This window comes from Limulus polyphemus, unplaced genomic scaffold (genome assembly GCF_000517525.1).
Source record: "Limulus polyphemus unplaced genomic scaffold, Limulus_polyphemus-2.1.2 Scaffold3813, whole genome shotgun sequence".
In the NCBI taxonomy this organism is placed as follows: domain Eukaryota; kingdom Metazoa; phylum Arthropoda; class Merostomata; order Xiphosura; family Limulidae; genus Limulus; species Limulus polyphemus.
This window is the reverse complement of record NW_013669423.1, coordinates 72,541-85,460: the sequence shown is the minus strand read 5'-3', so window position 1 is coordinate 85,460 and position 12,920 is coordinate 72,541. Positions and strand designations below refer to the sequence as shown.

At 29.2% G+C, this 12,920-nt stretch overlaps 1 protein-coding gene across 1 annotated transcript in view; it reads right to left on the bottom strand.

Moving 5' to 3' along the window:
• The window catches only part of LOC106470084 (transient receptor potential cation channel subfamily M member 2-like), a 53,196-nt gene that overhangs the window by 13,843 nt on the left and 26,433 nt on the right, over window positions 1-12,920 (bottom strand). Inside the window, exons 13-23 of the mRNA XM_022398642.1 lie at window positions 12,828-12,920; window positions 12,376-12,487; window positions 11,574-11,694; window positions 10,262-10,405; window positions 9,724-9,954; window positions 8,434-8,608; window positions 7,420-7,485; window positions 4,775-4,883; window positions 3,609-3,798; window positions 2,855-2,997; window positions 82-221 (exon numbers count right to left, since the gene is read on the bottom strand). Of these exons, the coding sequence (XP_022254350.1) occupies window positions 82-221; window positions 2,855-2,997; window positions 3,609-3,798; window positions 4,775-4,883; window positions 7,420-7,485; window positions 8,434-8,608; window positions 9,724-9,954; window positions 10,262-10,405; window positions 11,574-11,694; window positions 12,376-12,487; window positions 12,828-12,920 (1,524 nt within the window). The remainder of the gene's footprint in view (window positions 1-81; window positions 222-2,854; window positions 2,998-3,608; window positions 3,799-4,774; window positions 4,884-7,419; window positions 7,486-8,433; window positions 8,609-9,723; window positions 9,955-10,261; window positions 10,406-11,573; window positions 11,695-12,375; window positions 12,488-12,827) is intronic.

Here is a 12,920-nt window from a genome sequence, read left to right as displayed (position 1 = left end):
TCTTTTCCTCATGTTACTGAGTTTCAGTTGATTACAAGAAAGAACACTAATTATTATATTATACAATCCATAACTTCCTACCTTCCTTTTGTGACATTTTTTTAAAGTCTTCTACAAAACCTTTAGCCTGGTTCATAATTCTGTCTAGCTCTCTTATTAGACCTTTGACTTGTATCATCATATTTTTCTCGTAGTCAATATCTTCAGCTATTGTTGTTAAGCTGATGAGATAATAGATAAAATCAGATTATTGTTTTTTTTTTAATAGCTAAGCCACATTGGACTATCTGCTGTGTCCACTGCAGAGAATTAAACTCCAGACTTTAGCATTGCAACTCCATGGACTTACTGCTGGCCCACCAGGGAACAAAATTAGATGAATAGTCAGTTGCGAGAAGTTATGATTGTAATTTGTACATGCAAAGTAAATTTAGAAATTTTCTTTTATTTTATATATATAAACAAATTTTTAATTATACAGTTCAGTTACCATCAATACAATGTTTAAACAAGTAAAAAAAAATTAAAAACTTCAACTTCAAAACATACTATGATATTTGATTTGACAAGAGCAACAGCAAAAATGTATGTTTTCTATGTCTGGAGTTTCTTTCCCAAGCATGGTACATCCAGCATGTTATTCCTGCTTTAATAATTATCTCTGAGGATTAAAACCCCAACAGTCAGATCTTTAAATTAAAACTACTAAAAGAAGATCACACATATTACATAACCTTTTCCAAATTATTCACACATCAATATGCCTCAAAGTTCATTTAATTATCCTAGTGGTCATCACACGGTATCAGATTTAATGATCATTGATATTATTACACATATTAGATAAAATTTACATTATGAGACACTCTACTTAACATAATCAAATGCAATGAAGAAACAAGGCAAACTGCAGTTACAGAAACAAGATTTAAGACAAAGGTAATTAGATTACCCCAACAAAATTGTTTGTATAAACAATAATATGTACATTATCTTTGTACACTAACTGTAATATATATGTACTTTTAGACCTTAATCAAAATATTTTATAAGTTCAAGTCATCTGAATCTTTATGTCTTACTTAATTCTTCATGAAAAAAAGTGGTACGCTGTAGTAGCAAAACTGTATTTGTACCTGGTATTAAGCTCTATCCAAATTATAATTGATTTAAGTGTACTGAAGTCATTTTTCACAACATATTAGTAAATTTATTTTATATTTGAAAGTACTAAAAGGACAATTTGTGATACATGAATAGCCTAATTTTTTATTGTCTTATGACAAACATAATTATAATCAGGGGTGACATTCTCAAAAACAACTAGAGATAATCAGCTGGGTGAAATGGACTCATTTTTTAAAAAAGAAAAAAATCTATGTGTAAATATAAAAACGACAAAGCAGCTCAAGTACTAGTACTGCCTCAAAAAATAAGTTTATAATTATAATTATAAACTGATTATAATTATGCTTTGCCATCTTAAAAAAAAAACATTTACAACATAACAATTTGTATTCTAACAATAGCATTCCAACCACTACTATGTTTGTTGTATCCCAGTCAGCCCGATGAGCTCTGGTACTGAGTGTAATTCATACCGTAACAATTGTTATTCTAACAAAAGGTTTATATTTGAGTTGTAAACGAGTTGTCTTTTGAAACCCCTTATCAATATTACTATATATATCCTCAAAAAAATTACTTTTTATATCTTATAAACCATCAAGGTCTTGAGGCATCTGTCTTGACCAAAGATTGATCCCATAAATCAACTTAACTAGTGGAACTGAGCTACAAGCTCAAGCAGGAAACCCTCCACATGTGTTTCATTACAACCTATGGCAATTAAAAGTTTAAACTATTTTCACACTTTAGATCTAATTTAGAAACTTTGAATGGCATCACATTTCTAAAATATATATACACAAACATACAAAAATCAAAGCAAAACATTTTTCAACTAAGAAAAAATATACTTGACGACTTGGACCTAAAAACTACCAGTAAGAGCAACATTTCTAATATCTAAAGCCATGAATACGTCATTTAGATTTTCACAGCAGATCAAAAGAGATTGATCTAAGAAGAGCTAAATCTAAAACATACATTTTATAGGATTTATGGCACCACTTAATAAACTTTTAGTCATTTAAATATAATGAGTTGGTTCTATCAGTTTTTATGTAATACAAAAGATTAATCACACAATATGCTGAATAATTTGTTTATGCTAACAGAGTGGCATGTTGCAGCAGATGGCAGCACTGATGATAGATTCAGCACATAAAATTGGTTAAGGTAAATTCGTGACAGTTGACAATTCAATATTCAATTGCTATCATTAATCCCATTTGACTTCTAACAAGCTGTCAAACTTCCCAAAGTAGACATTTTTTTTTTTCCATTGATGTGTCCAACTACGATCAGTGCTTGAAATGGGCCAGTACTTGTCAGTACACAGCACCAGCACTTCTGTGTTCCATTGGTACTTTTCATCACAGCCAGAAACACGTATCTAGACGTGTACCAGTACTTTTTCTTTGCTCCCTTTTCTCACTTTATGTGTAGCAGCACTTTTTATATTTTTTTCCCTTTGTACAAAACATAAGACTTGTAGATCAACTGTCATGATATTTTTTGGCCTGAAATTGATCTTGTCGTTCTTCACAAAAGTTTGTTACAGTAAAAATTTAATCATTGGGTAATAATACATAATCATGGTTCTCGGGTTGTGCGAGACTAACAATGAAAGTAGTAGTAGTTCCAAGGGATAGATAAAATCTAAAACACTGTTTTTATAAAGTGTGATTAACCTTCAGTGTTTGTTAGAATATTAAAGTAACCCTCTTACAGTTGAAGCTGTTTCTTTGATAGGTCATCCTCTTTTATACTCTTTTCTTGACGTTTATAGTACTCTTGAACTAAATGTTTCCAGTAGTTATTGTCTTCTTCGTTAAAGTATCCAGCCACATTTTCATTGAATAAACTTCCATCCTTGATATTTAGAAACCATATATATATATAAATCATATTCATATATCAACTGTATGTCAATATACTTTGCCTTATATATGAAAAACAATAGATACATCAACAAAATAATAAATTTTACGTACAATATAACAAATTCTTCCTGTGTCAATTTACTAAGGATAAAGATGCACGTCTAAATGGTTATTATTATCTAACTATGTCAGCTGCGAACTTTATAACACAAGATGTAAGCTTTTAAAACTTCAGACCTATGCATTATATATATATATATATATTGCAAAAGCATACAAGTAGCATATTGTTCAATTGAATGAGTGTTCAAATGACCACAACAGGTTACTTAATTTGCATGATATGTGTTATTGTTTTTAACATGCACTCACATCATTTTATAAACTAATAAACTATCAAAACTGAATCAATTTGATCAAAGAAATTTGACGTCATTTAATATATATTTTAAGAACAATGTCAACTAGTTTTTATCAACTCTAACAAATTATTTTACAAACTATTTAAACAAATATTTGTTCACATCTTAACATATAAATTGCTTATTTATTAAGTTCTTATAGTACTGGTATTAGGTTATTATGTATCAAAACTCTTACATATTTTTTAGAGGTCTGCCTACATTTCATACAGCATAGTCCATACATCCACTTAACAATTCCAATTAAATAACTGAAAATATTCAAAGGGGCAGGAAGTCGAAGACGGTTTGCAAAGTCAACAATTAACTGATACCGCTGGAATTTCCAGATAGAAACGGTTTTATCATCTATCTTAGATGCCCTAGCACTGAAAATGTATCAAACATATTCTAGTATTAGTGGGGAATATAATAATAATATCCATGTATAGTTTATTTTAACAAAAGTGACGTAATTTAATGGGTGGATAACAACATTTTATAGAATTCTAGACACAGAAATTGTTAAAGTATGTTAAAATCCAAAGGAAAGAAAAGTTCCAGTCAAAATTCAATCCCCTTTCACCATGATGTAGCTTTAAAAGCTTGTTATTTGTGTTAGTGGCCAGAACCAAATGGGATAAAAGGCTTGTAGCATACCAACATAGTTCACCTTCAACTTCTCTTGTTAAACTACTTCATAATTTTAGAGTTAGAAACAGGAGGAAGCAATAATATTAATTTAATATGTCCTCCTAATTTTCTATAACTAATAGAAAATATTTCACTTAATAAAATGAATAACAGAGATCGTTATTTTACTGTACACATGTCAATAAAAGAAATGTAAGAACAGACTTTTTTTTTTATAATGTGAACAATTCATTTGAGTGAAATGAGTATATTAAATTATGAAGAAAAAAATACACATTAATATTACAACAATGGGAAAGAACAGAGAAAAAATCTATCTACATCTTCACTGAATGTAATCTCCTAGTTGGGTTCTTTGTCGAGTTGATCAAACAGTAAGTGACTGCCATTGTTTTAGTTTAATTAGAAGTTATAAAATCAACCAAAAAGTGAGTCTTGTTCATTAATAACAAACCATTAGCATTGTTGATAAGTTAGAGGAATTAGTCATAAAAAACTATCTACATCCTCACTGAATGTGACCTCCTAGTCGGGTTCTTTGTCGAGTTGATCAAACAGTAAGTGACTGCCATTGTTTTGGTTTAATTAGAAGTTATAAAATCAACCAAAAAAGTGAGTCTTGTTCATTAATAACAAACCATTAGCATTGTTGATAAGTTAGAGGAATTAGTCATAAAAAAACTATAAAATAATTTACACATAAAAACTTACGTGAAAGTGGCATATAGGATGGTGAGGAGGATCATCTTCAAAAGGACGAAGTACTGTATAGAGAAAACGTACGGCCAAACACCAGTTGTAGGACAGGTGTAATCTCTGTCTATACATATGTAGAAAAAAATAGCATTTCCTAATAAATCACATGATGTATAGAACGAAAGAGGCAACATATATGTTTTCTTCAAAAGTTTACAAATCATCTTTATTCATATTACAAAGTACCCAGAATCCTTATAAGCTCCAGTTGTGAACTATCTTTTATTACTCCTTACAACAATATTTTGTTTCAAAAACTCATATCATTTGATTCATGACAGATTGTTGAACCTTTTTCCCTTCAAAGAAAAACAACACTACTAGAGCATCATCTGATAATCTGCTGAATAACAGATCACAATGAAATATATACTTCTTCAGCAAATTATTTCATTACGAATTTAAACTGAGAATCTGTTTAATATAAAAAAAATTCTTCTTTATTGAGATCTTTAAATTAAATTTTACAGAAACAAGAAACAAAAAAAGCTGTTAAAAGCTAGACTAAGATACTAAATTAGTAAAACAGGCAGAACTTAGTTGAAATGAGTAATCCCAGAATATTGACAAAAATCCTTTTAAACAGAATAAATACTAATAATGTATTTCCTACACCTTCACATCATCCCAAGTGGCCCTTTGGGTTCAAAAAATTACTGTATGAAGCAATCACTGATCACTAATATGAGGGTGGGAACTCTATTATCTTATTCACAGGTTATTAAACATAACCTTCAAGTCATCTATCTACTGGATGATATCTTAGGAGAAACATTAAGCACTAATGTTATAAACTTTGGATGTGAAACTATTATTAAATGTTTAAAACGAATGACTACATTAATAGCATGAAATTAAGCAACCAATTTAGCATATAATTTACAGATAAATACATGATATTTAAAAAATGAAAAACTGTACTACATATTACAAGTGAATTAAAAATGTTATTGTATCTTCTTTGAAAGTAGTAATGTAGGCAAAAGTTTAGGTTCAAGTGTTAATGTAATGAGGTATAGGTATATCTAAATCCTCAGGGTGCAAGTAACCGTCTTTGTAAAGATTTGCCGTATAGATTAGTTCATGTAAAGGTATAAAGACAATAAATTGTATAAACCATACCCTACATATTTGAGACACATTATGAATAATAAATAATACGATGTTGCCCAATAAAAGTTTTAGAAACTGATCAACATATAATCTTAAAATAAAACACTGTTCACTGAAAATTTATAGTGTAGACAATATCTGAATACAATAGATGACTTTCATGAGTCTATTTAGTGGAGTTCTAATGAATTAAATAGCTCATAATGAAGTTTTAAGGCTTTATTCTTTAGAAAAGAAATATGTCAAAGCTTTTGCTTAATATTTAATCAAATCTAGGTAACTGATGTAAGATTTAATGGACATACAGAGGTTATTCTTAACAAGTTAATTTTAAGTTAAAGTGCTTTTAAAAGAAGTTAACAGTAAGAATAAACTACACAATAGTCAGAGTAATTCAGTTTTGAATACGTTCTTCAGCATTAGATATAACAAGAAACCTATTTAAAATTCATGCTATTCATCTAGATTTTAATTGATATTCACTATTTGAGGTGTTTAAGATTCGTTAAGGGGATTAAAACTGTCATTTAATCATCTCTTTTCATACTTAATGGTGAGAATGGTAGGATTTGGGAATAAAAATATAAATTTTGACAGGGTAGAAATCATCTTCAGTTTTATTTCTCTGTAAGCGTGGTTGGCCTTTGGAATGTGTTGCCTTCAGATGTGGTGGGTGCAGAAAATTTAAAAGAATTTATAGGAAGGCTTAGTAAATATTTGAGTGATGAGGGGGCAAGCTTTGAGTTTTTTTTTAAAGTTTAGTATATAGGACATTCTATTTGGATTAAAAATCCTTAGTTTTCCTTAAATTTTATGCTCTGTTAAATTACAACATTTTCAAACAATAAGTTTCCTTTTAAAATTAACAGATGACTTAATACAAATTGAAAAAATGATAAACTGTTTTAGAATCCATTGTAGTTTGGTTAAGAGTAAAGAACCAATTCCTTAATTTTTTGACTTTTGAAAAGAAATTTCTTTCATAGATTTGGATATCTTGACCTTCTGTGTTTGCATAATACAGAAAGTCTTATGTTATTAGATTTATACTACTTTATTGATTGTTTAAATGAAAATATTTAAAATATTGTAAACAAACTTGCTTAAAATTTCAAAAGCTCAACACAAAAAAAGGCTAAACTTTTACATCAACCCCAGTACAGCTAAACCTTCATGTGTGTATATCTGATGCAGTAAAAGATTGATAACATCTAAATTACTAATCTATTAACTCTAAAAGAACCCAATGAATGGTCTGACATCTAACTTGTGTCAAATTTTGATGGAACTACTGATCTCTTTATATTACTCTTCTTACAGCTTTCCTTTTACATTCAATACTTCATCAAAGTATTTATGATAACTATTCTAGATTATGTTGTATCAGGTAACACACACACATATAAAGAATTATGTTACATTAGAGTAGCATCAGCATATGTTTTAAGAATAATAATTACAGGAAAAAGTAATCATGAAATACTCACAGTTACCAACAAAACAAGAGTGAGTAGTTTTCTGGGAAACTCTTAATGACTGACATCTTTCCTGAACTACAATCATTACAAGAACAACGTATTAATTACAGAATGTATTAAACAGTATTTAGATACTAACACTGGTTAATGTTTCATTTCATGTTTGACAGTTAGAAAATGTACAAGACATGAATATGAATATTCAATAAATTTAATGTCACATGCATAAAAAAATGGCTCTATCAATTTACCACATGTGTTTAAGTCCATGTTTAGTAAAAATACGTTGCATTTAAAACTTTGTTTAACCAAAGTACATTAAGCTTACTCATAATTATACACTATCATTACAATACAGAATTTTGAGTGACAAGTACTTCTATTATGTTACATAAATTAAAACTGTTGTAATACATTTTTAAAATGTATCCATTTTAAATCACATCTAGACCAAAATCTACTCCAATGTCTACTTGTTTGGGCCATTAAATGTGTACAATGACAGCATCATAACATCAACTAAACATTTGAATATCAGTTTTCAGACTAAACATTACATGTCATTGTTTAAATCATATTTTTTTAATACCAAACAGTATATGACAAATAGGAAAAAAAAATAAAATTTTAACAGAAAGTATGGCTCATTGGTTATTTGTAGAATTGCTATAAGAAGTATCCAAAACAAAATAAATGCTGCAATAAAAAGTACACAAACAAATAAAGTGATACTAGTTAGATAGGTTTTAAAATGATTTTACATCCCTACTTTGGTTGGCAAATTTAGACTGCTTCATTTAGTTATACGAATCAAGATGGTTTTTCGGGTAAGTGAATTATTTAGAATCCTTGTCGATCCCTACTATTAAGCACTACCGTACTTAAAAATAAATCAACGTATTTTAAATACGAAGGAATAGTGATCTATGCAAATGCCTCTGAATTAGTAACACAAATTTCTTTTTAAATAAGTCAGTGATTGTCTTCAAATTTTATTTCATAAATGCAAAAGAAAAAAATCACCTTCTAAGTCTTCAATTGGTGCTAAGAATATGGAGAACCAAGCTCTATGAAACGTCCGCCTGAAAAGTTCACTGCTTAATGGGAAGTCTGGGTAGATGACAGCATGTATGACCACTCCACAGCTAATAATCACGAGTATGGCCATACGCATGAAGTTTACAAAGTCCACAGTTACCTTAAATGGGGTTTGACACAATATGAACATTTTAAAATAAAAATACAATCTCAGCTTAACAACTGTAGATATAAATGTGAATGGATATAATTATCATCTGATATATTCTAAATTTATTTTCCATATTCATTACACTAAACTGTGATTTTGTTTTTAATATATGGAATAAAATGCCTAAGAAAAATGATCAAACCTACAAAATGTGAATTAATACGTGACTGATTGCAGATACTTTTATTTTTAATTATGTTAATTCTCCACTACAGATATAATAAACCAAAGGTGTGTAAAATAAAACTTGAGGTCTCTTTTTGTCTGCAAAACATCAGAACTTAGTAGGTGGGCTGAGTCCCTGGCTGTCAACAGCATATGTGTTCAGTACACGACAGTTATTGACGGGTGAAATATTATGTCTAAAATGTAAAACAACCGTGTGTGTGTGTAACAAGTGATGAAAAGTAAAAGGTTCTTTAAAACACATTTTTATTAATTACGCCATCACAATTTCCAGTGTAGATAAACGTGATAACAAAAATGTACAGCTGATAAACCATTGTATTTTGTTAATAAATTTTACTTGCTAATTTATCATAACTTGATGCACTAAGTTATTTTGGTTGTAAGCAAATACAAATGAAGTATTTCGAAATGTCTTAAAAAACTGTATCAATGATAACTTAATATTCACATTACTGTGTTGTACCACTGTGTAATTAAAGTTTTTGCATCTCCCACAAACAGGATTGAACCCAGAACATAATTTTTGACAACTCAATCTACCATATGTGCATAAATCAATTTATTTACTATTTCTTATTTTATTATACACCTCAAAGCTGGTAAGATTCATCTGTAGTCTTAGGAATTCACAAGGAAAACCAAACAGCCACGTGTAAGAAAAATAACTAATGAAAAGATTCTCTAAAAAGAGCTTGCATGACTTAAAACTTCAACTCAGTGTTCTCAGTATGAAAATACATTACATTAACATTATCTATTATACATATTAACCTCACTCTGAGTTACAGCAACAATGTTTAAAATCTAAATCAACTCAAAAATTGTTATGGGAACTCTAAATTCTTATGTTCAAAGCATATACATTAGGAACATACCATCAATTTCACTTTATATAGGAGAGGTCCCAAAGTTGGAGATAATGGGAGATATATAGCAATGAGGCGATAATAAAAGTACAGCAGTCCAAAACACATCAGTACCCTTTCATTATAGGGATCAAAAATGTCACCGACATGAAAAATACGGCCAATTGAAAACAGAATGACAAAGGATATAATAAACAGGATTTCACAACACTTCAGCAACAGAGGAGCACTGGGATATCTCTATAGAAATAAAAGATACACACAATTTTAAGATATATATTCCAACAGATTATTCTTGTATATCTACACAGTTATTTTATAACTTAAGCCATTTATATATATTAATCACTACTAAACATTGCTCCTAAAGTAAATATATAAATTAGAATAGTTACAAACAGTCAACTTATAGTAACTTCTTCAATGAACAAGCCACCTTTTTAACTAAAACACAGAAGGACTCAGTTTGCTTTCTTCAAAAACACGTCATCTTTAATGAGAGAGTCGTATTTTCTTTCTTTCTGTACATGCTTACAAATATCCTTACCATGTATAGACGATATGTTCGTCTGATGACCTCCACAACCAAAAGAAACGTCCAGACACAAACAGTAACATCTAAATAGAAATTTCCACAAGATGGCCATAGAACAGCTATGCTGAACAACCCAAGGTAAATTATGTAAAAAACCTGAAAATTACAGTTTTAATGTACTGTATCACAAAACAGAGAACTTATATGGGAAAAATAAATAAATCAAGCCAGATATAGTTGAACAGAACCAAAGAAATTATATGTTTATTCATTTAATAGTTTAAATTTGCTCGTAAAGAGCTTTTCAACAGCTAATAAAGCTCAGCCTAAAGCTTAATTTGTATAAAACATTAACACTGATAAACCAAACAAACAAAGATGGCAAAAAAATGGTGTTAGATTTTTTCCCCATTAACCTAATTTACTTTCCAAACAATTTCTTCCGATTATGTATCCTAAAAAAAACTGTAAAACTGAACCTGATATATGTTATTCCTTACAACTTTTCATGCTCGTTATTGAAGAATGAAACAATAATTTAGTATTTTATAATTGACTAGTCACTTGTATCAAGGAAATTTGAAACTGATCACTTAAATCTTTATCTGAAAGGGACTTGCAAAACAAAATTGAAACAAAGATGATGATCAAATGATCTAGAAATTTCGTATAGTAAAAGAAATATGATAACTATATAAATATATACTAGAATGAGTATTCAGTGAGTTTATCAGTTCAGTGTTTTTAGTGACTTAGACAGTGAAAGTTTTAGTGTCTATTTCTCTGCAATTTAATTAAGTCAAATTAGTACAGCATGTTTGTAACCAATCAATTTGCCAAGAAGTCTGCAAGTGAATTAGGCCAGGCGTACAAGCAAATGCAGTCTGTATCAAACATTCATGAAGAAATAAATCAATTAATTATTGTTACCTGGACTGGACTTAGGATTATCTTGATTAGATAATCCGAAAAAACACGCCCAACAATATTTTCCTGCATCAGGTAGAATAAAGAACGCATTCTTACATTTATTACAGAAAGAGATTTAATAAAAAACAGTCTCTTAATGCAAACCAGAGGGCAAAACATATAGAAGCAACTGCATGAAAAGTAATATCTAATTTAAACATGCATATGATTGAGAAAAAATACCTTTTATCTAACAATCACATTTCACAAAAGAAATAACTTGTAATCCAAAACAGTGCATAAATGAAACAAGTTTATATAAAGACAACAGTAACAGCATTTGTATTTTTATATAATCATAGCAAATACAGATAAAATGTGTTTTAATAAGCACAACTACATGCACGAGTCTCACCTGGAATGTCCATAATTTGGTAACAGGAGCACTCCACATAAGATAGATCATTCTAAATATTGATGGATGTGTGACTGTAACACCATTTATGGATTTCTGTGGTAATTCTCTTTTGTGATCTCTAAAGCCACAGCAGAAATCAAATTTACAAAATAAATGGTGAATTACAATTTTTTATTTGAGAGCATAAAATCTTTTCTGACTGTTTAGATATTACTCAAAATGAATATGTTGTTACAAGTATTACATGCAGAAGTAAACAAACTTCATGTATTTTCCTGTTTCCCATACTGGTTTTCTTCTGTATGAATGATTTGTTCATTTATTTGAAATACATAAATTGCTCAACCAATATTATTGCAAAATTTAGACAGATGTCCTACTTGAAGATCAATGAAACCAAAAATAAAATTTTTTTCTGATAAAATAAACGATTTATCTGAATATTATTAGTTCAAGATAAATATCAGCTTACTTTTAAAAAAGGAGCAAACATAGACAACTAACTGTTAATTAACGAGAAGCCTGAACAACTTTGTTCAGAAAGTATACTTATCTTCTATTACTAAGTAAACATTCAAAATAAATGCACACACTTTTATTATTCTTTCACTTCAATTTGAATTGAGATATTGTTTTATTATTCTAATTACTTAAAACAAATATTATACTTTACAGAATATACCTGTAACCTTACAAGTACCAACAAAATGTATTACCTTTCATTCTGCTACATATACTCAATAGTAGTGAGGAGAAAAAAGAAACCAAACAAACAAGAATTTTAACCACCATAACTCACCCTACTACATCTGCAGACCAAATATAGGGTGAACTGGTCTTGTGTTTTAAATGTTTATGAATCGAATCTTTAGACTTTCCCATACCATCTGTTTCCTCATCAGAGTCTGTAGCTAATAACAAACAGAATTACATTCTCCCAATATACTATACCATTGCTTCTATGTAAAAACACCTGAATATCTGAATAAATATATCAAACATTTCATGCATATGTTTCACTAAGAAAATAAAACATTACACTTCAAAAACTCCCTAATGTTCATGCCACAGACTTTTAAACCTTTAAGTATTTTCAACAAGTGCATATATAAACCTATTTCTACTATGTTGAGAAAAATTCAACTTTGATGTAACAAATATTACAATTTTCAGCTCTTCAATAATAGTAAAAAAAAAAAAAAAAAGATTTGATTGACACTATAAGGCTATATTACAATGTAACCAACTTACTATCATCAACGAAACTTGCCCGGATATCATTTGGATTGGTTTTGAATTTCACCCAAAAATACATTGGAAAAATGAAGAATGCACAGAGTAATA